This window comes from Rana temporaria, chromosome 10 (genome assembly GCF_905171775.1).
Source record: "Rana temporaria chromosome 10, aRanTem1.1, whole genome shotgun sequence".
Classification (NCBI taxonomy): domain Eukaryota; kingdom Metazoa; phylum Chordata; class Amphibia; order Anura; family Ranidae; genus Rana; species Rana temporaria.
Genome location: NC_053498.1, coordinates 140534303 through 140560902, shown reverse-complemented (window position 1 = coordinate 140560902; position 26600 = coordinate 140534303). Strand labels below are relative to the sequence as shown.

Sequence of the window (26600 nt, the reverse complement as noted above, 5' to 3'; positions counted from 1 at the left end):
CACGACACTCCACACCAGGGAGAAAGCCTCGCATTACTGTGTGGAGTTACAGACAGAAGAACAGGAAGTGAGGATTTCTCAGAAGAAATAAGGACATTTAAAAGCAAAATGGAAGGATGAGGTAAGTGAAGGAGGACTGCACTAAGGTAAAGGAAGCTATTTAGGGGGGAATTTTTTTTTTACCTTTACAACCCCTTTAACTACTTGCCGACCTGCCGCCGCCGTTCTACGGCGGCAGGTCGGCTCCCCTGCGCGAGAGCCCGTACAATAACTTTGGCTCTCTAAGTGGCCACTAGGCGCTCGTCCCTGACTCCCGTGCGGGTGCGATTCCCGTTCCTGTCAGGGAGAGAAATGCCTGACCGTCTGTTCATACAATGTATGAAGAGCGATCAGTAATTTCCCCTAGTGCGGTCACCCCCCCCTACAGTTAGAACATACTTAACCCCTTCCCCGCCCCCTAGTGTTAACCCCTTCACTGCCAGTGGCATTTTTATAGTAATCCAATGCATTTTTATAGCACTGATCGCTATAAAAATGCCAATGGTCCCAAAAATGTGTTACTAGTAAAAAAAAATATTAATAAAAATGCCATAAAACTACCCCCTATTCTGTAAACGCTATAACTTTTCCGCAAACCAATCAATAAACGTTTATTGCATGTTTTTTTTTTTTTTTTTTTTTTTACGAAAAATAGGTAGAAGAATACATATCGGCCTAAACTGAGGAAAAAAATGTTTTATATATTTTTGGGGGATATTTATTATAGCAAAAAGTTAAAAAATATGATTTTTTTTCAAAATTTTCGCTCTATTTTTGTTTATAGCGCAAAAACTAAAACCCACAGAGGTGATCAAATACCACCAAAATAAATCTCTATTTGTGGGGAAAAAAAGGACGCCAATTTTGTTTGGGAGCCACGTCGCACGTCCGCGCAATTGTCAGTTAAAGCGACGCAGTGCCGAATTCGCAAAAAGCGCTCTGGTCTTTGACCAGCAATATGGTCCGGGGCTGAAGTGGTTAAGATCAGAGCTCTGCTTTAGTTTTTTTTTGTAGTGATTTATATTGGCGGAGTGTAGTAAGTGACCAACCCATTCTTAGCTGTTCTTTCCCTCCAGCACAATCTGCAATCTTCAGCCAAAACATTCTTGATTTTCTGGCTCAGCCACATTGATGGAATAGATGGCAGTTTAGTGAGGGGGAAAAGGATTGTAAAAGGTGACACTCAAGCGATGGAATGTGACAGAATCCTCTGTTGATGGGAGTATAGGCCTTATGGCATGTCGTTTTTTAGAAATCGACGAGGACAGACCTTAGAGGATCCGGTACTGGCTACCAGCAGAATAACTTGTTCCCTAGGGGAGAACAAGACACCGAACTATGCTGTGCAGGCTTCTGGTCATCTATTTACCAACCGAGTGCCTACTGCCCTGTAAAAACCGAAATGGATCTACTGGATTGAAGAAGATGATGTGTGTTCCGAGGTACATCATGTGCATCGCCTCTGGAAGACTTTGGTACAGACCTGTAGGATATATACCAATATAACCATTCATTTCACGAAGGATATCGCAGAAATGGCGTTCTAACGATGCATCCGTTTAAGTCCGTTCTCCTAATGGTGTTCCTGTGCTCCTTGATGGTCTATCTCGGGAGTTGTATAAAAGGACTGTTAGGTAGGACACAGGTCTTCGCTCACCTCACCTGGAAAATGGATTATATTCTGCCCATCTTTGTGCTGATTAATAGTTTATTTTCTACTTATTTATCTGTGATACTTCTGTGGATGTTCAGTATTGCGTGCATTTATACTACAGAGGAACTAGAGAAAAACGTGGCGAAAGGGGAAACGGTGAGTGCTATATTGTGTTTTTGTTTTTCAAGTCAAGTGAAAGTGTTATGAGAAGAAATAAATACTGTGGGGCAGATCCACATACATCTGCGTGGGCGCAGCGTATGTGAGATACGCTACGCCGCTGTAACTTACTTTGCTATTCTTTGAATCCTGAAAGAATTTGCGCCGTAAGTTAGGGCGGCGTAGTGTATCTCTCGCGGCGAATTCAAATGCGGCGAGTAGGGAGCGTGTTTCATTTAAATGAAGCACGTCCCCGCACCGAACGAACTGCGCATGCCCCGTCTGTCAAAACTCCCAGGGTGCATTGCTCCAAATGACGTCGCGAGGACGTCATTGTTTTCGACGTGAACGTAAATGGCGTCCAGCCCCATTCACGGACGACTTGCGCAAACGACGTAAAATTTTCAAAATTATACGCGGGAACGACGGCCATACTTAACATTGAGTACGCCACCAGATAGCAGCTTTAACTATACGCCGGAAAAAGCCGAACGGAAACGACAAACGACGGCCGCTCGTACGTTCGTGGATCGTCGGAAATAGCTAATTTGCATACTCGACGCGGATTACGACGGGAACGCCACCTGGCGGACGCCGAAAAATTGCATCTAAGATCCGAAGGCGTACGGAGACTTACACCTGTCGGATCTAACCCAGATGCCGTCGTATCTTGTTTTGAGGATTCAAAACAAAGATACGACACGGGAATTTTGAAATTACGCCGGCGTATCAATAGATACGCCGGCGTGCTTTCTTTGTGGATCTGCCCCTGTATATACTCGAGTATAACCCGACCCAACTATAAGACGAGGCATCGAATTTTACCTAAAAAAACCTGGGAAAACGTATTGACTCGAGTATAAGGCCCGGTTCACACTGATGCGCTTGTGAATTTGGTCTGTTTTTTTGGTCCATTCTGAGGTGCGAATTTTACCGCCATTTTAACACGAATTTCAGGAGTGGGAACATAGCTGCGATTTAAAGGAGTTTTAACCACTTAAGACCCGGACCAAAATGCAGGTAAAGGACCCAGCCATTTTTTTTTGCGATTCGGCACTGCGTCGCTTTAACTGACAATTGCGCGGTCGTGCGACGTGGCTCCCAAACAAAATTGATGTCCTTTTTTTCCCCACAAATAGAGCTTTCTTTTGGTGGTATTTGATCACCTCTGCGTTTTTTTATTTTTTGCGCTATAAACAAAAATAGAGCCGAAATTTTGAAAAAAAAAAACTATTTTTTGCTATAATAAATATCCCCAAAAAATATATAAACAAACTTTTTTTTTTCCCCTCAGTTTAGGCCGATACGTATTCTTCTACCTTATTTTTGGTTAAAAAAATCGCAATAAGCGTTTTATTGATTGGTTTGCACAAAATTTATAGCGTTTACAAAATAGGGGATAGTTTTATTGCATTTTTATAAAAAAAATGTTTTTTACTACTAATGGCAGCGATCAGCGATTTTTTTCGTGACTGCGACATTATGGCAGACACATCGGACAATTTTGACACATTTTTGGGACAATTGTCATTTTCACAGCAAAAAATGCTATAGAAATGCATTGTTTACTGTGAAAATGACAATTGCAGTTTGGGAGTTAACCACTAGGGGGCGCTGAAGGGGTTAAGTGTGACCTCATATGTGTTTCTAACTGTAGGGGGGCGGGGCTGGACGTGTGACATCATTGATTGTGTTTCTCTATATCAGGGAACACACGATCAATGACGGCGCCACAGTGAAGAACGGGGAAGCCGTTTTTACACACAGCTCTCTTCGTTCTTCAGCTCCGGGGACCGATCGCGGGACTCCATCGGCGATCGGGTCACGGAGCTTCGGACCGGGTCGTGGGCGTGCGCGTGCCCCACGGCTGGGCACTTAAAGAGGACGTACAGGTACGTGCTTGTGTCCAGCCGTGCCATTCTGCTGACGTATATGTGCAGGAGGCGGTCCTTAAGTGGTTAAATTATTTTTTTGAAATAACAAACATGTTATACTTCCACTGTGCAGTTCGTTTTGCACACAGTGGCCCCGATCCCGGTCTTCTGGGGTCCCTCGGCGGCTGTCCCAGGTTCCTCCCCGCAACAACTACACACAGACATGCGAACGAGCTTGCATGGTGTATAGCTGTTGCGGGCAAGCTCCCGTGATACAGCGGCGGCCATAGCCACTGCTGTATCACTCGCCCCATAAGAAAATGCCCCATTGACAGTTATACCAGAAAGCAGAGCTTGTTAATTCTCTTTTCTTGTTTTATAGTTGACGCTAAAGAATGTTAGAAGATTGCCGAGTAAAGAAAAGTGAGTGCTGTGTTTGTGCTACAATCTAATGTTTCTCATGTACAGACTAATGCCGGTATTCTGTAGAACAGGGGTCTCCAAACTTTCAAAACAAAGGCCCAGTTTACTACCCTTCAAACTTTAGGGGGGAGGGGGGGGGGCGACTTGGGCCAGTAGGAGTAGAAAATGCCCTTGCATCGTGGGAGTAAACCATGTCATAGGCTTGGTGATAAGTGGCAGTAAAGAAAATTACATCATTGGTGTCAGTAGAATAAATAGTACCCCCTTGATGTCAGTGAGATGAATCATGCCCCATCATTGGTGTCAGTGAGATGAATCGTGCCCCATCATTGGTGTCAGTGGGAGGAATAGTGCCCCATCATTGGTGTCAGTGGGCAGGAATAGTGCCCCATCATTGGTGTCAGTGTGAGGAATAGTGCCCCCCCCATCATTGGTGTCAGTGGGAAGAATAGTGCCCCATCATTGGTGTCAGTGCGAGGAATAGTGCCCCATCATTGGTGTCAGCGGGAGCAATAGCCCCGCCATCATTTGTATCAGTGGGAGCAATAGTGCCCCATCATTGGTGTCAGTAGGAAAAATCGTGCCCCATCATTGGTGTCAGTGGGAGGAATAGTGCCCCATCATTGGTGTAAGTGGGAGGAATAGTGCCTCGTATCAGTGGAAGGAAAAGTCCCGGATAAAGACAATGGGCTAGATTTAGGTAGCTGCGCGCATTATTACGGCGGCGCAGCGTATCGTATTTACGCTGCGCCGCCGTAAGTTAGAGAGGCAAGTGCTGTATTCACAAAGCACTTGCCTCCTAACTTACAGCGGCGTAGCGTAAACGGGGCCGGCGTAAACGCGCCTAATTCAAATAAGGATGCGGGGGGCGTGTTTTATTTAAATTAATGGTGACCCGCGTATTTTACGTTTTTTTACGAACGGCGCATGCGCCGTTCGTGAAAGAGTCCCAGTGCGCATGCTCGAAATTCCGGCGCACAACGTCATTGCTTTCTACGTGAACGTAAATTACGTCCAGCCCTATTCGCGAAACGACTTGCGCAAACGACGTAAAAAATTCAAAATTCGAAGCGGGAACGACGTCCATACTTAACATTGGCTGCGCCTCCTAATAGCAGGAGTAACCTTACGCCGGAAAAAAAGCCTAACGTAAACAACGTAACTAAATTGCGCCGGGCGTACGTACGTTTGTGAATCGGCGTATCTAGGTCATTTGCATATTCTACGCCGAAAACAACCGAAGCGCCACCTAGCGGCCATCGTAAATATGCACCCTAAGATACGACGGTGTAAGAGACTTGCGCCAGTCGGATCTTAGGCTAATTTCGGCGTATCTTGCTTTCTGAATACAGAAAAAAGATACGCCGGCGCAGCTTTGAATTTACGCGGCGTATCTATAGATACGCCGGCGTAATTCAATGCTGAATCTGGCCCAATGTTTGGAGACCCCTGCTGTAGAACAATACAAAGAGCCAGGAACGATGTGTAGTAACCCATAGCAAGCAGTCACTGTCCATATTGTACTACTATGACTTGAGTAAAGTTACATTTTATAGTTGGCCATGGCGCTGCTCTTTTTTTTTTAGCGGTGTGTTCTTTGCACTGTTTGACAAATAAGCCTAGAAATACATAGCAACAGTAATAGGAATGTATTTAAATTATAAGGAATCTTTTGTTTTCTGTGTTGCGTTCAGCTTAAGGGATCTCAGAGGGAATAAGAATTCTTTTGTTTAAAAATGCAGTCACTGTGCTGCCAAGTAAATACCTTTTCATAAGAGGAATGCTTGTTCCACCTGCCCAACTTGCTTACACTTTGTATATTATTGATGTCCTCCTGCACTCCTGATAGTGTTGTAAGGGGGAGAGCAGCTCTCTCTGTATCGGGGTCTCTGCCAGACTCGTCGTTATGCCCTAAGAACCCAACTGACACCCTCTGAAGTACGCTGCCCACGCCTTGTGAAAAAGCACATGTTCTGGAAATGCCCCTAATTGGTCCACTGCTGGCAGGAAGTGTTTGATAATACAAATTGTGTGTTCCATCAATGCTCCTCAGATCCACAAATGGGACTCTTGGGGCTAGATTCAGATAGGTTAGCGGATCTTTAGCGTTTTGGTATTTGTCCCCCCCCCCCCCCAAAAGAAGAACCACCAGCCGCCGCTGAGAAGGGGGGTACATCCCGAAAGCCTGTCCTGAAAAATTGTAGGTTGGTGCAAATAAATAAAAGTATCACGGACAGTACTCAATTGTTTCTGAAGAGAAGGAAGAATGGTATTGTGTGTTCCTAGCGGTTATGGTCCAACCTGCTCTAAAAACGATCCGTCACAAGTGCACTAATACAGCTACAATCGCCTCAAGCAAGATGGAAGATACTTCCCTTTTCTTCAGTGACAATCTGTATTCTTTTACCTCTTTTGTGTTCATATCCCAAATAGGAAGGTTGCGGTTTCCTCTACTGCTGACAGTATAAAGAATGCAGAAAAGTTTATCGAATTATTTCAAGTCTGGCTGTTTGAAGAAGAAAATATATCAACAGAAGCAGAGCCACTGGAGCAAAAGATCGACAAACTCCAGGTAAACTGCTACTGTCGTGGTCTTGGTTATGCTTTTATTGTCTTATTTTTCTATTTTTTTCACATTTAAAAAAATAAATAAAAAAAAAGATTATCTGGATATACACTCACTGGCCACTTTGGTATACATTGCTCAATTTCTTGGTAACACAGATTGCTAATCAGCCAATTACATGGCAGCCACTCAATGCATTTAGGCATCTAGATGTGGTGAAGACAACTTGCTGAAGTTCAAACTGACTATCAGGGGAAGAAAGGGGATTTAAGTGACTTAGATGTGGCGGCTGCATTCGTTTTCTTTTTACCTTTATTTCACTTAGTGAATCTGAACTCCAGTTAACACTTTATAAGCAGTTTTATTTTGGTTTACATGAATGAATTATTATACAGGATTAAAATAGCGCCAACAGTTTGCGCAGCGCTTTACATCGGGGTAGACCGTATTGCTGAGGAAGTTGTCAAACGCAACGCGTCCGGGGGTCAGGAGCCTTGTTACACGTCGCTCGCTGCTGTCCTAAACAACTCTGTGACGCTGTGATGCCATGTTTTTTCGTATGCCTTTTTGAACCGGCCAATGTGTGAGTAGCCTGTAAATGTTTTTTACTGAATTTAAGCCATTCAACCCAGCGGAAGCTCTTATATTGTCTTTTTCCCTGCATGTTCCGGTCCATATGTTTGGCTGTCATATGAGGAATTCTTTGCTGAATTCCACATGCTTATCTCACCATCTGACCATCTGGTAACAGTGGTCTATTGCTGAGGTGAGAGTACCCATCTTTATCGGTGGAGAGATCACGTTTTAAAGTGGAGGTTCACCCAAAAAGTTAATTTTTAACATTAGATTGAGGCTCATTTTGTGAAGGGGAATCGGGTGTTTTTTTTTTTTTTAAATCGAAGCAGTACTTACCGTTTTAGAGAGAGATCTACTCCGCCGCTTCGGGGTATGGGCTGCGGGACTGGTCGTTCCTATTTGATTGACAGGCTTCCGACGGTCGCATAAATTGCGTCACGATTTTACGACGCGATGGATGCGACCGTCGGAAGCCTGTCGGAAGACACTCAATCAAATAGGAACGCCCAGTCCCGCAGCCCATACCCGGAAGCGGCGGAGAAGATCGCTCTCTAAAACGGTAAGTACGGCTTCGTTTTTAAAAAAACACCCGATTCCCCTTCACAAAATGAGCCTCAATCTAATGTTAAAAAAAAAAATTCGGGTGAACTCCCGCTTTAAGTTTAGTGTGCTCAATAACACGTGGTGAAGATTCCTAAGAATTGGATCGCAAGATCTTTCACTTTTATTTTCTTTTGGACTTTTTAAATAATTATTTCACTTTATTGTTATTGGTTTGCGCTGCACTGCTCTCTACTCATTTGTATCACGTTTTGGATTTTGTTTTAGAATTATTGCATCTTTGATCTAGTTTTTTTGCGCTGATTGCACCCCTTGTCTACAATACAATTCAATACAGGAGGGATCAGAGGGCCCTGCTCGTTAGAGCTTACAATCTAGAATAAAAGCTTGGTCTTTTTAAAGGACGTGGGGCTCTCCCCTCCTCTCGACTGATGTCAGCGGGAGATTTTCGAACCCTCTTGCTCTAGCTTTCAGATCAGGAGGGGGGAGAGGCGGCCGGTCACGTGAGCGCTGAGCGCCGCTCTGAAATCAGGTATAGACGCCATTTTTTTAATTTTTTTTATAAAGCACAAAGACTTGACAACCACTTTAACTCCGCTATATAATTTTCTTTTTAGGGCCCTCAGGTGGGTTATGCCAGCATGTGCATAGCAAATTAGTACATTATGGCAGATATGCCTGTCAAATGGTGCCCTCCAGCGCTGTGGTGGGATTGATTGAGGCTGATGGGGTCTCTTCTGTCATAAATACCCTGCCCTGTCTCAAATTTTTGAAAAATTAACTTTACTTCTACTTCGAAGAAGCAGGGTGATTTCTGTTTGTGTGCTAGCGCCCTCTAGTGGATAATCTTAAAATATTCTTTATATGCAAAATAATAAAAATACAAAATGAAGCACGAAAATGTATCAAAAATTATGAAATTTGCAAGAATCAAAATATGTGCTATCTCGTTACATTTTGCAACATACTGGTTTGTCTTACAACAAACTGTACCTCTCTATCCCATACATGTCACATGGTCTCCCTCTTACCTGCATGAGCTGGGACTAATATTCTCTGCTGAAAGGGTCTATTCTGTCATCCTGGGGCATGCACACCACTCAGCGCAGAGTACCTGCTCAGCTTCACTGTTGTTCTAGTGTTTTCACTAGCAAACTGTACATATACATTATGCTTCAATCTACCTTTTTGTATTTTTAGAGTGTAAGCTCTAATGAGCAGAGCCCTCCGATTCCTCTTGTACCAAATTGTAATGTAACTGTAATGTCTGCCTTCATTTTTTCACGCGCTTTTCTAACTGTTGGTGCGATATAAATCTTGTATAATAAGTGTGTAATAAGAATACCGTATTTATCTGCCTATAGCGCGCACCGGCGTATAGCGCTCACCCCTAATCTAGACATGAAATTCCTGGAAACATTTTTTTTATTACTTACAGTTTTGGTGTCTTGCCCGGCGGCCTTGTCCGGTCCGGCGTCTGTCTGCGGCCTTCGTGGTGTCCTCCCCGCTTCTCCCGCGCTGTCTCTGAGCCGATCCCAGCTTCCTGCGCTGTGTTTGAACGCCGCCGCCGACATATATCGAGCGCAGTACACTCGGCCAGGCTCGGCTCCTCTTGCATAACCGCGAGGGGAGCCGAGCCTGGCCGAGTGTACTGCGCTCGGTATATGTCGGCGGCAGCATTCAAACACAGCGCGGGAAGCGAGTATCGGCATATATCGCGCACCTACGATTTTGCCCTGATTTTATGGGCAAAAAAGTGCGCGGTATACGCCGATAAATACGGTAATTAAAGGCCAGCTTCAACCATGTCCAATATCAAAACATATTCAATATCAAACGCAACCCCCGTGGAATAGATCCCCATCACAATTTCAAATCTGCTGTTGATATTTGTACTTTTCAACCACTTGAACCCCCCGAAAGATTTACCCCCCCCCCCTTCAAGACTAGGCCATTTTCTGCGGTATGGCACTGCATTACTAATTATAGATTTTTTGAGAAAAAGGGTAGCAGTACAAAAGTTAAAGCGGGAGTTCACCCATTTGTAAAAAAAAAAAAATCTCCCCTTAGCTTCCTGCTCGTTCGGTCTAGGGGAATCGGCTATTTGTATTAAAATATGATCCGTACTTACCCGTTTTCGAGCTGCATCTTCTTCCGTCGCTTCCGGGTATGGGTCTTCGGGAGCGGGCGTTCCTTCTTGATTGACAGTCTTCCGAAAGGCTTCCGACGGTCGCATCCATCGCGTCACTCGTAGCCGAAAGAAGCCGAACGTCGGTGCGGCTCTATACTGCGCCTGCGCACCGATGTTCGGCTTCTTTCGGAAAATCGTGACGCGATGGATGCGACCGTCGGAAGCCTCTCGGAAGACTGTCAATCAAGAAGGAACGCCCATTCCCGAAGCCCATACCCGGAAGCGACGGAGAGGATGCATCTCGTAAACGGGTAAGTACTGCACATATTTTAAAATAAATAGCCGATTCCCCTAGACAAAACGAGCAGGAATCTAAGGGGGAAAAGTGCCCTCTAAGGGTGAACCCCCGCTTTAAATGAAGGTCTTGGAACAAATGGCAGCACATGACAACACAAAAGGAGAAGGCATATCATTTTTTTTAAACATATATGAGACAGAGCAGGATAGTTGCTTGCTTAGGATACGTACGGAGAAACAGGATCCACCAATGTGACCTGAGGAGTGGAAGCAGATAAATTGGCAACCGGATAAATGAGACAAACGATTAATAAACACAACAATAAAGTTTGGAATGTCTAAGAAGGGGGACTGGAGACTCGGGGGGAGTCCCTTGGACTACAGGAAAGTCAGGACGCTCTCTACGTTGCAGATAAAGGAGCTGTGTGTTAGTGGGCGTCCTGACTCTCCTGTAGTCCAAGGGAGGGGTCAAGCACGACACTCCACACCAGGGAGAAAGCCTCGCATTACTGTGTGGAGTTACAGACAGAAAAACAGGAAGTGAGGATTTCTCAGAAGAAATAAGGACATTTAAAAGCAAAATGGAAGGATGAGGTAAGTGAAGGAGGACTGCACTAAGGTAAAGGAAGCTATTTGGGGGAAAAAAATTGTACCTTTACAACCCCTTTAAAGCGGATGTCCGGCGGAAAAAAAAATATTAAAAGCCAGCAGCTACAATTACTGTGGCTGCCGACTTTTAATATTAGCACACTTATTACCTGTCCTGGAGTCCAGCGCCGTCGACAGCAGAGGACGAGCGATCGCTCGTCACTCTGCTGCCCCCACCACCATCCTCGGTGAGGGAACCAGGAAGTGAAGCGCTCTGGCTTTACTGCCCGGTTCCCTACGGCGCATGCGCGAGTCGCGCTGCGCCGTGCTGACTGGTTTGGTGTCTTGCCCGGCGTCCATCTGCGGCCTCGTCCGGTCCGGTGTCTGTCTGCGGCCTCGGTGGTGTTCTCCCGCGCTGTCTTCATGTTGAATTCCCGCTTCCCACGCTCAGTTTGAAGCCTCCGATTTTCAGGGCAAAAAAGTGCGCGATATACGCCGATAAATACGGTATATAAATAAATAAATAAATATATATATATGTATATGTGTGTGTGTATATAGTGACAGGCCGAGCAGGGCTGCTGATAAGCCAGGGCCCGGCCAACAGGGGGGCCTGGCAATCTAGGATGAAAGAATGCAGAATAAGAATAATTATAAAAATAAATATGTCACCAGCGATTGCAACAACCCCCATCCATTGGTAGCATGGGTGGCACTTTTGTCACTGCAGGCAGCACATGCGTTATGGAATTGGCTTGGATGGCACTGTCTGCAGCACATTATGGCATTGGCATGTCCCGCTGTCAAGTCGCTGATCGCCACCATTACCTGCACTTTGTTTGAAGGAGGGACCAGGGGTGGGATTGAAGGGGGCCCCCGTGGGGTAGGCTGTATGGGGCCCCATGATTTTGATCAGCGGCCCTGAGGCCGAGACCCTGCCACTGTGATAATGGAGGAGAATGTGAGACAGGGTTCTCATTATGGGTTAATGCGAGGTTCCTGCCGATTGGTTCAGAGTTCTGTATCAAATCTTTCAGCGCCTGTTCACATCGGCACGATTTGACATGCAATTTTTGAAAAGTCAAGTTGCATGTCCAATCAGAGCTTATTGTCGGCAATAGGAGCGTCTCAGTCGGTGGGATGCCGACTTTGCGAGGATTTCAATAGACATCTGTGCATGAACTCGTACAGATATCTTTCGAGTCGCCCCCCCCCCCCCCCCCCCCCCCGGAAGTTGGACTGAAATGTGGCTTTGAAATTTTGCGAGTTGAATTGAACTTGAGCGATTTCAAAGCCGTGTTCAATGTGAATGAGATCCTGTGTCCGGATTTTACCAGGTGCCTGCAGCCTGTCTGAGTACCCAGGTGCGCAGGGTCGTTATATTCTCATGTCTGAGGATAGTTTTAACTAAAAATGATTGTTTTTGGCAGTGTGCAGCCCCCTGTCCTAATAACCAGAAGTCCCAGCAAGAGTCTGCAGTCATTTTCTGGAGTTTGTAGTTCTAGGACACTTGGAAGGTCACACATAGTGTAAATATCTGCCCCATATAGTCAGTTTTGTCATCTGATGTCATACCACAGAGTGCCTGTAAACAGCTGAAGAGAGTTCAGATCATCATTGACTCATTGAAGACCCAGATTCTCTACAAGAATCCGAAGGACAACAGCAAGTACACGAGAACTCAGGACCTGCTCAACAAGTTTGACTATGTAACAGCTTACATGGAGTTAAGGTGAGAGATAGTTGTGCTTCTTGTGTCATCTTCTGTACATTTCACCTTAATGGGGAAACAAAAGCCGAAGAAAGGGAAGTTCTGTCCTTTTTTTTGTTTGTTTGTTTTGTTGTTGTTGTTGTTGTTGTTGTTGTTGTTGATTCTCGGTGTTTTTGCATTCTTGCTATGAAGGAGGATGGCATAAATGTCATATTCTGAGATATTGAGTGACAGCTGATTCACCTAACTCCCCCCCCCCCAGGCTAACCTGCCAATGCTGCCATGGTAACAAATATACAGACACATGGGAATGGGCAATGACTGCAAGTGTATCTAAAGACAAACCTTTTCCTATATTAGAGCCAGTCAGGTTTTTATTCTATATTTTTTTTATCTTGCCACATGTGTTACATTTGTCTTAACCCTTCAATCCAAGATTTAAAAAAAAATCACTTCAACCTTTGATAAACTTTAAATACACGGTGCTTCAACATTACACAAGACCAGGGCCGCCATCAGGAATTATGGGGCTCCTTACACAGCTTCAGGCATAGGCCCCCTGGAGCAGAGAAAAAAGAAGAAATAGATAAAAATATATATAAAAACATTTTTTTAAAAAGGGGTGTTGCCATCTGGGGACCTCTGGGCCCTTTAATAATAATAAAAATATATATATATAAGAAATAAAAAAATATATAAAAAAAGATTGTTTTTTTTATAAATAAAAAGGGGGATTGTCATCTGGGCCCCTGGGGACCTCCGGACCTCTAAAAAACAAAATGGCCCTTTTAATAAAAAATAAAATAAATATTTATATATATATTTTTTAAAGGGGTTTGTCATCCGTCAAATTAGGTTTTTGAATCCTGTTTCCACTCATTAAGGTTTAAGATTATTTTGTGTTTTGTAATGTAATGTATAGTACAGGTGTGGTACGAGTGCATTGTGTACTACCATAGCTCTAAACTGTCCCTGATTTGGAGGAATGTCCCTCTTTCCACCTCATTTGTCCCTCATTTTAGCTGTATATAAAATGCACTTTTTATCTTTAAACACTTGCCTACCTGGCACTTTCACCCTCTTCCTGCCCGGGCCATTTTTTCAGCTTTCAGCGCTCTCGCACTTTGAATGACAGTTGCGCGGTCATGTAACACTGTACCCAAACACATTTTTTTATCATTTTCTTCACATAAATAGAGCTTTATTCTGGTGGTATTTAATCACTGCTGGGTTTTTTATTTTTTACAAAAAAAAGACCAAAAATTTTGAAAAAAACATTTTTTTTGTCAGTAAATCAGTAAGTTTAATAAATTAAGCCGTGTACACACGATCGGTTTGTCCGATGAATACAGATCGATGGACCGTTTTCATCGGACAACCCGATCTTGTGTGGGGCCCCATCGGTGACAAAAAATAGAACATGTTTTAAATTTTTCCTATGGATAAAAAACCGATAGAAAAAAACGATCATCTGTGTGGAAGTCCATCGGTCAAAAATCCACGCATGCTCAGAATCAAGTCGACGCATGCTCGGAAGCATTGAACTTCATTTTTCTCAGCACGTCGTAGTGTTTTACGTCACCGCATTTTGGCACGGTGGGATTTTTGACTGATGGTGTGTAGGCAAGACTGATGAAAGTCAGCTTCATCGGATATCCGCCGAAAAATATTCCTTGCGTAAATCTACGGAAGCGCCACCTAGCGGCCAGCGTAAATATGCAGCCTAAGATACGACGGTGTAAGAGACTTACGCCGGTCGGATCTTAGGGAAATCTATGCGTAACTGATTCTCTGAATCAGGCGCATAGATACGATCCGCACACTCAGAGTTACGACGGTGTATCCGGAGATACGCTGTCGTAACTCCTATCTGAATCCGGGCCTTAGACTTTTGTTTCCTTTAGGTAAATGAATGTAATAAATGTATGATGGATCCTCTGTGTTCTTGGCTGCAGGCAGCACATGCTGACGTTGGTAGGGAAGCAGTTCTTGGCCTTCCTGGAGCAAGGGAAAGAGGTGAAGATTTGGCTGTCGGACGTTGTGGAGTTTCAGGAGAGGCTGCATCATGTGACATGTGACCGCCACCTTGTTGTCCAGCAGCAGCTCTCACAGACGCAGGTACACAGAATACATGTTGTGTGATATTGGTATAAGGCTCTTTTTTTACCTTTTTTATACCAGAATTTCTAGATTTAAGATTGGGTGCAATGAACTTAGTAGTGCAGCTAAGGCCCCTTTCACACGGGGCAGATACGTCCGAGCAGAATCGGCCTGCTCAGCGGGGGATCTCTCCCCTGAGCAGGCAGATGATAGGTCTGTGTCTGTGTCTGCTCCGCTATGCAGAGCAGACAAGAACAGAGCTCGCTGGCCTCTTTGGGGCGGCTGGATGTAACGAACTGCGTGTCCGTTTCAATCCGATTTGTCATCTGATCAGCTGGACTAATGGTGAATGTATCGCCATATATCTATTTTAGGTGGATTTTGTCAGATCGGATGCCAGATGTCCGCTGACATCCACTGCCACCTAAAGAATACTGGGGTAGATTCAGGTAGGGGCGCGCACTGATACGGCGGCGCTACGCTACGCCGCTGTAAATTACAGGAGCAAGCGATGTATTCAGGAAGCACTTGCTCCGTAATTTGCGGCGGCGTAGCGTAAAATGGGCCGGCGTAAGCGCGCGTAATTCAAATGATCCAGTAGGGGGCGTGGATCATTTAAATTAGGCGCGTTCCCGCGCCGAACGTACTGCGCATGCGCCGTCCCTAAAATTTCCCGACGTGCATTGCGGTAAATGACGTCGCAAGGACGTCATTGGTTTCGACGTGAACGTAAATGGCGTCCAGCGCCATTCACGGACGATTTACGCAAACGACGTAAAACGGCGTCCATACTTAACATTGGCTGCGCCTCCTAATAGCAGGAGCAGCCTTACGCCGAAAACGAGTTACGCAAACGACGTAAAAAACTACCGCCGGGCGCACGTACGTTTGTGAATCGGCGTAAGGATGTAATTTGCATACTCTACGCTGACAACTACGGAAGCGCCACCTAGCGGCCAGCGTGAGAATGCAGCCTAAGATACGACGGCGTAAGTGACTTATGCCAGTCGTATCTTAGGCTAATGTCGGCGTAACTAGCTTTCTGAATACAGAAAATAGATACGCCGGCGTAGCTTTGAATTTACGCGGCGTATCTATGGATACGCCGGCGTTAATCGTTCCTGAATCTACCCCAATGGGTGGTCCGATCTGGTTTGCCTGAAAAACAGACAGGTGGACCCGATTGGTCAGCTGGCATGAAAGGGGCCAAATGGTAACAGGATTCCCGATTTTATAAAGATCCCCAATTGGACATGTGCAATTAGTTTTGTTTCAAATTTGTTTTTAACGAATTTAGACAAATTTGTTAATTCGGAAATATTTGAATTTGTGAATATTCGAAAATCTGAAAATTCAGACATATGGAAATTCGGAAATCTAAAAATGAAAATCTGAAAAATGTTAAAACCCAAAAATTCGAAATAATAACTAGCTAATAATAACTTGACTATTACTAACTATTAAATTATAGGTATTGGAATTTTCTTTCAAATTTGGCTGTTAGTGAACGTAACGAATACGAACTTATCCGCAGTTACGAATTATCCATAACAACAAATGCCGTATCTAAACAAATGGAACGTAACTAATTAATATTAACCACTTAAGGACCGGACCAATATGCTGCTAAATGACCCAAGGGGTTTTTACAATTCGGCACTGCGTCGATTTAACAGACAATTGCGCGGTTGTGTGACGTGGCTCCCAAACAAAATTGGCGTCCTTTTTTCCCCACAAATAGAGCTTTATTTTGGTGGTATTTGATCACCTCTGCGGTTTTTATTTTTTGCGCTATAAACAAAAACAGAGCGACAATTTTGAAAAAAATGCAATATTTTTTACTTTTTGCTATAATAAATATCCCCCAAAAACATATATAACATTTTTTTTTTTCCTCAGTTTATGCCGATACGTATTCTTCTACCTATTTTTGGTAAAAAAATCGCAATAACCGTTTATCGATTGGTTTGCGCAAAATTTCTAGCGTTTACAAAATAGGGGATAGTTTTATTATTTTTTTACTACTAATGGCGGCGATCAGCGATTTTTTTCAGGACTGCGACATTATGGCGGACACTTCGGACAATTTTGACACATTTTTGGGACCGTTGTCATTTTCACAGCAAAAAATGCATTTAAATTGCATTGTTTATTGTGAAAATGACAGTTGCAGTTTGGGAGTTAACCACAGGGGGCGCTGTAGGAGTTAGGGTTCACCTAGTGTGTGTTTACAACTGTAGGGGGGTGTGGCTGTAGGTCTGACGTCATCGATCGAGTCTCCCTATAAAAGGGAACACACGATCGATGCAGCTGCCACAGTGAAGCACGGGGAAGACGTGTTTACATACGCCTCTCCCCGTTCTTCAGCTCCGGGGAGCGATCGCGAGAGGGCGGCTAGAAACGAATAGCCGCGCCCTCGTCCCGGATCGCTCCTGAAGCCACGGGAACCGCCGCATGTACCGGGGGGGTTCCCGATCGGACCCCCGACCCACGTCTAGGCAGGGAAGTACATGTACGCCAATGTGCCTGTACGTGCCATTCTGCCGACGTAAATGTACATGCGGCGGTCCGGAAGTGGTTAATAAATAATAATAAAAAAGGATTATTAATATTTGGTTCTGTTCCATTTGTTTAAATGCGGCATTCTTTATTTTGGATAATTCGTAACTTCAGGTATTTGTTACGTTCACTAACAGCCATATTTGAAAGGAAATTCCAACACCTATAATTTAAATGGGTATTATTTAAAATTTTTGGATTTTCGTTCTTTTGAAGTTTCCTTTCTTATTTTCAAATGTCTGGGAAAAAAAACCTAAAAACTAAACAAAATTTTTGGGCAGTGCACATGTCTATCCCCAAAGTTTCCATGCATGCCCTTTCTCTAGGATTTTGATACTTCCTACCCAGCACTTCTTTTCAGGTGTATTTTGTGCCATTCTTTTTGAAGGTTATTGGGAAACAAAGTCAAATGATTGCAAGAAAGCTGGAAACATATGAAAACACTGCAAAACAACTAACATCTACACTACAGGTAAGACACACACAGCTCATCAATGTGTTCAGCAAGTTTTTACAGCTTTTTATTGTTTTTTTTGGCAAACTGCAGGATGAACCGAATCCTTGCAAAAATGTATATTTACAAGTAACATGTATTTTACAGCCGAACTCTTACTGGTTCTTCGTTTTCCTAATGTGCGATTTCAGGCCAGCTTTTGCGTTTTCCTCTTTCACTTTCATTAAGAGACTCTAGTAGGAGTTCTTCACTTTCTGCCATTAGTGTGGTATTGTCTGCATATCTTAGGTTGGTGATAATTCTCACAATGAGCTTGTGATTCGTCGATCCTGGCATTTCGCATTATGTACTCTACATATAAGTTAAATAAGTAGGGTGACCATGTACATCCTTGCAGCACTCCTTTCTCAATTTTGAAGCAGTCAGTTCTATGTCCTGTTCTAAAGCCGCATACACATGGTTCGATTGTTGGCAGAGGATTGTCTGTTGTCCTAAAATCTTACCATTAGTACGCTCCTTTTTTTTTTTTGGATAATCTTTATTTAAAAGAGAGAGAACAAATAAACGACAAATGGGAACAATAATATAGGTTGCAGGTTAGCTGTAGTACATGGTGGGCACTTTTGAGCCATCTTAGCCTGAGAGAGAGAGAGAGAGAGAGAGAGAGAGAGAGAGAGAGAGAGAGAGAGAGAGAGAGAGAGAGATTTTTTAAGGCAAATAGGTAGATTCACATACATTGCTGCAACTTTAAGGCGGCGTAGCTTAAGGCATTTAAGCTACGCCGCCGTAAGTTAGCGAGGCAAGTACATGATTCACAATGTACTTGCCTGCTAAGTTACGGCGGTGTAGCCTAAAGCGGGCGGGCGTAAGGGCGCCTAATTCAAATTTCTCTAAGGGGGTGTGTTTTATGTCAATGGGGCTTGACTTGACGTTTCTTACTAACTGCGCATGCGCCTACATTTCCCAGTGTGCATTGCGGCTAAGTACGCCGCACGGGCCTATTGATTTTGATGTGGACGTAAATCCCTATTCACGGACGACTTACGCAAACGACGTAAAAATTTCGAATTTCGACGCGGGAACGGCGGCCATACTTAACATTGGCTACGCCACCTAGGGCCCAGCTTTAACTTAGGCTGCCTATCTCTTACGTAAACGGCGTAAATGTACTGCGGCGGCCGGGCGTACGTTTGTGAATAGGCGTATCTACTTATTTGCATATTCTACGCCGACCGCAATGGAAGTGCCACCTAGCGGCCAGCAGAAATATTGCAACCTAAGATAGGACGGCGCAAGCCGTCGTATCTTAGATATGTTTTAGCGTATCTCTGTTTGAGCATACACTTAAACATAGGTCTTTAAGTCTGCACCGAGCAAGCCGCGTCCGAGCCACCTCTGTCTTCAGGGCATCGGAGCGCCTCCCTCTACCCGGGATCTAAGGGCTGGTTCAGCCAATTCTAGCAGTGCCAAGTCTAGGCTAGAGGATACATTCCTCGGGTCAGACACATGGGCCACCCAAGGCGCCCATATGGCGTTGAAGCGTTCTAGGGTATCCCTACCGGTCGCTATCTAATGTTCAGCTTCTTGAATATCATTTACTTTAAGCCATTTGTTGGAATTTGAGGTTGTTTCCAATAGATTGGGATTAAATGCCTAGCTGCATTTAGAAGATGAGGTAATGCGCTCTTCTTATAAGCGTGTGAGATGAGTGCAATCGTATGTTGGTTTGAACTTTTTTTTGGTGCTGCCTTTCTTTGGTATCGGAATGTAAACGGACCTCTTCCAATTCTGTGGTCATTGTTGAGTTTTCCAAATTTGTTGGCATATTGTGTGCAGCACTTTAACAACATCATCTTTTAGGATTCTAAGCTGGGATACCATCACTTTCAGTAGCTTTGTTATTAGCAATGCTTTCTAAAGCCCCGTACACACCATCTGAAATTTCCATATGACGCCCGATAATCTTACCGTTAATACGGTCGATTCTGACTTTCGGATGAAAAAATCCTGATGTACAGGTTATATAATTTCTCATACCTAAACTCAATATCCGATTTTTAATTAGTTTTCGTCCGAAAAAACTCAAATCGTAAAAGCACGACTACGCATCATCAGAAACGAATACATACAAAACTATTCAACGCATTACGGCACTTCTGAAGTTGTAATTTGTCGTAGGAGAATTTTCCTATGGCAAGTAACCTCTTCACTTTCGACATGAGACAAGCATGCAACAAAAAAAAAATAGAAGAATGGTCGTCCGACAATCTGATGGTGTATATGGGGCTTTAGGCACACTTGACTTCACTCTCCGGGATATCTGGTTCAAGGTCAGTGACTGCATCATTGTGGTTATATGGTTGATTAGTGTGTATATATATATATATATATAAAATATATAGTGATTTGATATTCTCTCCTCCTGTTTTTGCTGGTTGACATAACTTTCCATTTCGGTGTTATATATGCGGTTTGATGTTTTCTGCCAAGTAATGAAATTTGCACTTCTATTACTGTATATAATGATCGATGGAGGCATGAATTGCTCTTGCTGTGTCATATTATGTACCTGCATGAAATGATCTCGGCAAATCCTGTCTCTGCACCAATATGTTATTGGGACAAGATAATGTACATACATAGAAGAATTGCTTTAATTAACCGTTTTTTGATAGGGGTGCAGGCTCTATAAAACGGGCTATAATTCAGTATTGTGTATACCCCAGGGTAGGGAAGAGCCTGATGTTTGTGTCGAATGTAAATTTGACTTGACTATCGTGAGTTCGCCGAATACTAAACATTATGGGGCATTCGCGGGGAACGCGCCATAATGAACGACAAGACAGTCAATGCACTTACAAGATCACAGTGCATTGACGGCTGCTGATGGGCCAAAGCATGCACCTGACCTGCATGCTTTGGCCAATCACACAGCACGCTCAGCTGTGAGAGCCATGATTGGCCAAAGGCAATCATGGCTCAGGAGGCCCGAGTCCACGCCCCACACTATGCAAGGCTGCTCTTTGGATAGATTTCTACTCACATAGGTAGATTCAGGTACATTGGATTAAAGTTACGGCGGCGTAGCTGATTCTCAATATACTTGCCTGCTAATATACAGTGGCGTAGCCTAAAGCGGGCGGGCGTAAGGGCGCCAAATTCAAATGTGTTGGAGGGGGGCGTGTTTGATGGTAATGAGGCTTGACCTCACGTTTTTTACGTTTTGTTTTAACTGCGCATGCGCCGGGCGCCTTTATTTCCCAGTGTGCATTGCGGCTACGTACGCCGCACGGGCCTATTGATGTGGACGTAAATCCCGATTCACGGACGACTTACGCAAATGACATAAAAATTACGAATTTCGATGCGGGAACGGCGGCCATACTTGACATTACTATTCCATTAGAGCCTAGCTCTAACTTTACGTGGCCTATCTCTTACGTAAAAGTACTGCGTCGGCCGGGCGTACGTTCGTGAATCGGCGTATCTCCTCATTTACATATTCTACGCCGACCGCAATGGAAGCGCCACCTAGTGGCCATCCAAAATATTGCAATCTAAGATAGGATGGCGCAAGCCGTCATATCTTAGATATGTTTAAGCGTAGCTCTGTTTGAGCATACGCTTAAACATAAGTCGGCGTAGATTCTGAGTTAGGTCGACTTATCTACTGATAAGCCGGCCTAACTCTACCTGAATCTCATTGATTTATATCCACCCTGCTCAAAATCTGGTCTTTTAGTGGGTTCTGCGGACAGGAGTTGAGAACCACTGCACTAGTCAATCCTGCCCCATCGATCAACTTGTTTTTTTTTTTTTTAAATGAACGAATGAAGGCACCACATCTAATGATTGGTAAGCTGCATTACTAAATTTTTGGTTTTGGGTTCAATACCACTTTACATTGTACTTGCTCTCTGCTATGATTGGTGGGTACAGGGATGCCCATGGAGAATGTGCCCAGGTTAGAGGTCATGCATTCAAACAACAAACACATGTATGGAGAGAAAAGAGCCCTTCGTGAGTCTGTATTTTTAATTGCCTTCTATGTACCAATTGCTGATCATCTAACCAGAGTGTTGTGTTTTAGGAGATGGGATCATTTTCAAATAGCTTTCGAATTGCATTAAGAAAAGAGGATGGAAAGAATCAGAAGAGATGGAGCGACACCCTGATGAACTCGGTGACAGAAGAGGTCAGCGTTCTCCATAATTCTAATCTCTTTACTATGAAACAAAGTGACCAGAAACAGATTCCGCTTTAGTCTTTCCTGAAACCTTCCACCCCCTGCTAACCCCACTCTGACGTTTTAAGCCTCTAATAGGATTTCATTAAGTCTTTTCTTTCCTTCCCTGCTAGATGACACAAGTGGCAGAGCGGTTCTCTACAGTCCTCAAGCTAAACGCATGTTACCATACCCATCTGCAGGGTCTCTTATTGGCCCTCGTGCTAAACTAAAAGCATAATGACGCCAGAGAACATTCTATGTACACAACTGACATTCCGAGATTTCAAGTATGCAAAGAAATGCAATTATTATGTACAAAATAAATCATTTCAAATTATTCTTTTGCAGAAATGTTTTTTGTTGTAGCACGGCCTATATATCACCTGGCCACAAGATGGCAGCAAAATTACAACTCCCAACCTCACCTTTTTCCAAACTAAACATTTCAGACTTTTATGTGTACTTACAGCTATAATATACCTATATGTGCATGGGAATATTTACTATTTCTGCAAATACTACCTTACAGTATGTACAGCACAAACCTTTTTGCCTAGAAATTGTAGGAAAGGGTAGCTTTGCCCCTCACTCATACCCTATAGCAATGGTCATCCACCCTGTCCTCAGGGCCCACTAACAGGCCAGGTTTCATGTATTACCTTGGGGGAGATGCAGACTAGAATACTGCAATCACTGAGCATTAAATGACATCACCTGTCATGTATTTCAGTTACCGTATTTATCGGTGTATACCGCGCACTTTTTTCCCCTTAAAATAAGGGGTGTGCGATATATGCCGATACCCGCGCTGTGTTTTAACCTTGCTGCCGACATATACCCAGCACAATACACTTGGCCAGGCTCGGCTCCCCTTGCGGTCACGCCCTGTGCCGCCTTCTAGGCGAGAGGAGCCGAGCGTGCTGCGCTCGGTATATGTCGGCGTTCAAACACAAAGCGGGGAATCGGCTCAGAAACAGCGCGGGAGAAGTAGGCTCAGAAACAGCGCGGGAGAACACCACCGAGGCCGCAGACGGACGCTGGGCAAGACACAGACGAGGGGCATTCAAACTAAGTATTTTCTTTTTTTCCTCAAATTTCCCTTCTAGGTTGGGGGTGCGCGCTTTACACCGATAAATACAGTATCTTGCAAACCTGGTCTGTTAGTGGGGCCCTGAGGACAGGGTTGATGACCTCTGCCCTATAGGACCTCCACTCCTGTAATTTTGGAGGCTAAGCCAGAGCCCACATTCCATAACTAGCCTACTCTCTGGGAGGGTAGCCACGCTGCCTGCCATGGTGTCCATCAGCAAAGGAAAATGACGGTAAGTATTAGGAAATGTTCTGTTTCCGTGACAGACTCCATGGCAGCCTACATTTGGTTTGTTTTTCCCTTCAGGTGTATGTAACTAATGGGCACCTGCTCTTAAAAAGAACAAGCTCACCCATTAACATGTTACACCCATTTTCGGGATTTAACATGCATTACAATTGCACCACCTATACAAGTCTTCATATTTCTAAAGGTGCTTGCACTTGGTTCTTCTGCATACATATGGGACAAGTACTTGCTGAAATCCTATTTAGAAAATACATTTGCCCCCCTTAATAATGGTACATATTGTACATTTTCTGACAAATACACTCAGCAATGTATTGGTCTGCATTAGTAAATAAATGGGCTGAATAATCATTGATCCAATAACAAAGCTGTATACTGCAGGGGAGGAGAGGACAGGGCCTCTTTGGTAACCCACTTCATGTACAAGAAAGATCTGAATGAACATCGGTCATATATAAAAAGACATTTATTCTCTCGCTAGACAGAATGTGCAGATTACAACAGTGACAACTGAGAAAGCTCTAGGAGGACATCCAGGACTGTATTTATTGTAGATGGGCCTCAGACATTGTATGACGAGGACGACACATTTCCACCATGTCCGGTCCAGTTTGTGTGAACAAAGTGTCCCGGTTTTGACAGGAGCTCATAGGTGTGAGCGCCAAAGTAGTCTCTCTGTGCCTGAAATAGAAGAAAGTACACAGAATATTATTACCATCAGCCGGCTATAGCTAGTTGATGTATATAGGCAGCAATTGAATTCCATCCACATGGAAGGCAGAATAGAAACCAAGATGAAAAATCACACAAAATTTCAAAGCTGCTGTCAATGTGAATGTTGGCTAAAAATGTACACACCGATTGGTCACTTTGCACAGCTGATCCAGATTTTGTTTGGACTAGTTTTAGTAAGGCTCCATTCACACCTAAAGCAATTTGAATCGTGGCAGAATCACAGCGATTCCAAATCGCAGCAAAACGTGGAACATATTTGCAATGTCATTACTTCTTAATGGCATCAAAATTGCACCACGTTTGGGGGTGCCATTAGGAAGTAATGGCATCGCAAAAGTGTCCTGTCGCAATTTGGAATCGCATCAATTCTGCCTGTGCTTCAAATCGCCTCAGTGTGACTGGAGCCCAAATCTCTCCCTTTGTGTGGCTTATAAGAGAAAAGCGGTGTACACCAAGCCAGCCTTTATAACTAGGGTGCCTAAAAATTGTCACCAAGTGAATCAAGCCTGCCTTTTGCCATTGGTTGATAGGTGCCTGTACAGCGTGCTTGTTTCCCCCATTCCCTGCCCCCTCTCCATCACAGCTGGGGGGGGGGCAAAGAAATGCTGGGTGTTATTTGCTTTGTAGGAATAAATCTCTTTTAGGCCTCATGCACACTGGACATTAAAATAACGTTCTAAAAACGTCAGTAGCTTTGCAGCGAGTTGTTCAGCTTTCTTTCTCGTACATCACGGGACACAGAGCAGCATATTCATTACTATGTGGGTTATATGGAGTACCTTCAGGTGATGGACACTGGCAATCTCAAACAGGAAGTGCCCCTCCCTATATAACCCCCTCCCATAGGAGGAGTACCTCAGTTTTTTCGCCAGTGTCTTAGGTGTTGGTCATGGAATAGCTTGTCTCCTACATCCTTGGGATCAAGGCAGGCTAACCGGATCTGTCCAAGGTGCCTCAGAGCCAAAGTGGACAGTACCCGGGCCCCAAACCGTGGGGTTTTGCCCATAATGCTTCTCTTTTTAGAGAGCTGGACCCTGGGCCCAGGACTTAGAACCTCTGCGGTACCTAAGGTAACCTGTTTGCCAGAGTGCTATATGGGCCCAGGACAGTGGGTTCCTTTTAGGACCCCAGGGCCTGAAGGTCTAGTACGCCACCCACGGAGATGGGGGAAGATTGGACCGCTTGCTATGCAAAGTCCTGCGGCATGGAGCAGGTAAGAAAGGGGGGGCCTGCGGGACTTGGTTCGTCGGCAGGCTCTCTAGGGAGATCTTTGGGGGATGTGCCCGAGTATGCTCTTGCATTGGCAGTTTTTGGGCCACTATGTCTATCAAAGAGACAGGATGGTCTATGTATGGGCTCCCATGTGTGATCTTCCTAAAGATATGTGTTGCATTGTAAATTGTCTGCTGGGCGCTGGGTTGGGAAAGGAGCTGTGTGTTAGCTATGCTTTCCCAGGACTGGGGGGTCAGTGACTCACCGTGCGGTGTCCTCCTCCAGCATGTCAGACGCTTCCGGCGTGGCCCCATCCTCCGCAACACGCGCGCGGGCGCGCGCCCTGTAATATAGGCGCAGGGTGATGATTCGCGCCGTTGTGGAGAAAGAGGGGCGGGACATCTAGTCTCATAAAAGGAAGGGGCGGCCCTTCCTCTATGCTGTGTAGCTCAGTTGCTTGCTGAGCTTGAAGGAGGAGGACGCAGAGCGGCTGCAGTGCGGCTGAGGGCACCCAGTGGCGCAAGGAAGTATTGCAGTTCTGGTGAACAGAACTAGCTGTGTGGTTACTAGCCTAAAAAATTCCTTATACAGCAGATGGATACTTGCAATTTTTTGAGGGAAGACAGCATGTTTTCATAGAAAAAAAAAAAAAAAAAAAAGGTTTTTGAAAAAAAAAAAAAAAAAAAAAATATAGGAAACATACTGGTCTTCCCGTTTTGGTTTTTGGACGTTAATTGTTAATACCGTTCCCTAAAACCGTACTATTTCTTTCTCCTAGCTACAACCATCAAGGGTTGTAAGCAGGGGTACCTCGGTATTGTACCATGGCTTCCAAAGGTTCAGGATCAGGGGGTACAAAAGAAAGGGGCCCCCCCTCAGATTCTGACGGTTCAGATCGGCCTATGCCGGTACTTTCCCCACAGGTTATTACACCATTGGGCACCTTGGTTAAGCCATTAGGGAGATCTGGTGCTGAGGCTACATCAGATCCACCCAACCCTGTGTTTATCACAGAGAGTATGCTAGCCGCCTCCTTGGAGGGGCTAGAGAAAAGATTGGCGGCTATGATAGCCAAATCTACACCGGGTAAAAAGCGGACTAGGTCTCCGTCGCCTGAGTGTGGACCCTCAGATGCTGAGGTTCTCTCCCCGGGGGGATTTGAGTTGCAGGAGGATCATTTGGACCGGGACCAAATTGGTTCAGAGGTTGAGGGTTCGGCTAATGAAGAGCCTTGCTCGGCCTCCCAAGCGGAAAGCTTCTGGGTTCATTCTCTGACAGACATGGTCCACTTGGCGTTTAATTTGCCTTTGCCGGAACCTCAGGGTCCGGCCGTATCATCTTTAGGCTCTTTGAAAACGCCTCGCAGTAGCGCTGTTTTTCCAGTCCATCCTCTT

General features: G+C 44.6%; 2 protein-coding genes across 2 annotated transcripts in view; one reads left to right on the top strand and one right to left on the bottom strand.

The window, feature by feature from the left end:
- Positions 1-1187: 1187 nt before the first annotated feature.
- LOC120915699 lies at positions 1188-22179 on the top strand. The gene is made up of 8 exons (XM_040326427.1): positions 1188-1849; positions 4109-4149; positions 6583-6721; positions 12449-12600; positions 14535-14697; positions 17627-17710; positions 21783-21887; positions 22052-22179. The coding sequence occupies exons 1-8, from the start codon at positions 1589-1591 to the stop codon at positions 22148-22150; spliced, it is 1044 nt and encodes a 347-aa protein (XP_040182361.1). The 5' UTR covers positions 1188-1588; the 3' UTR covers positions 22151-22179.
- A 1528-nt stretch (positions 22180-23707) lies between these two features.
- Positions 23708-26600, bottom strand: part of PGD (phosphogluconate dehydrogenase) — a 47793-nt gene continuing 44900 nt past the window's right edge. Inside the window, exon 13 of the mRNA XM_040326426.1 lies at positions 23708-23940. Within this exon, the coding sequence (XP_040182360.1) occupies positions 23821-23940 (120 nt within the window). The 3' untranslated portion in view covers positions 23708-23820. The remainder of the gene's footprint in view (positions 23941-26600) is intronic.

Coding starts and splice junctions, on each gene's coding strand:
- LOC120915699 (XM_040326427.1), top strand. CDS start 1,589: ATGCATCCGTTTAAGTCCGTTCTCCTAATGGTGTTCCTGTGCTCCTTG. Junction 1,850..4,108: donor ACGTGGCGAAAGGGGAAACG/GTGAGTGCTATA, acceptor CTTGTTTTATAG/TTGACGCTAAAGAATGTTAG. Junction 14,698..17,626: donor AGCAGCTCTCACAGACGCAG/GTACACAGAATA, acceptor TTCTTTTTGAAG/GTTATTGGGAAACAAAGTCA.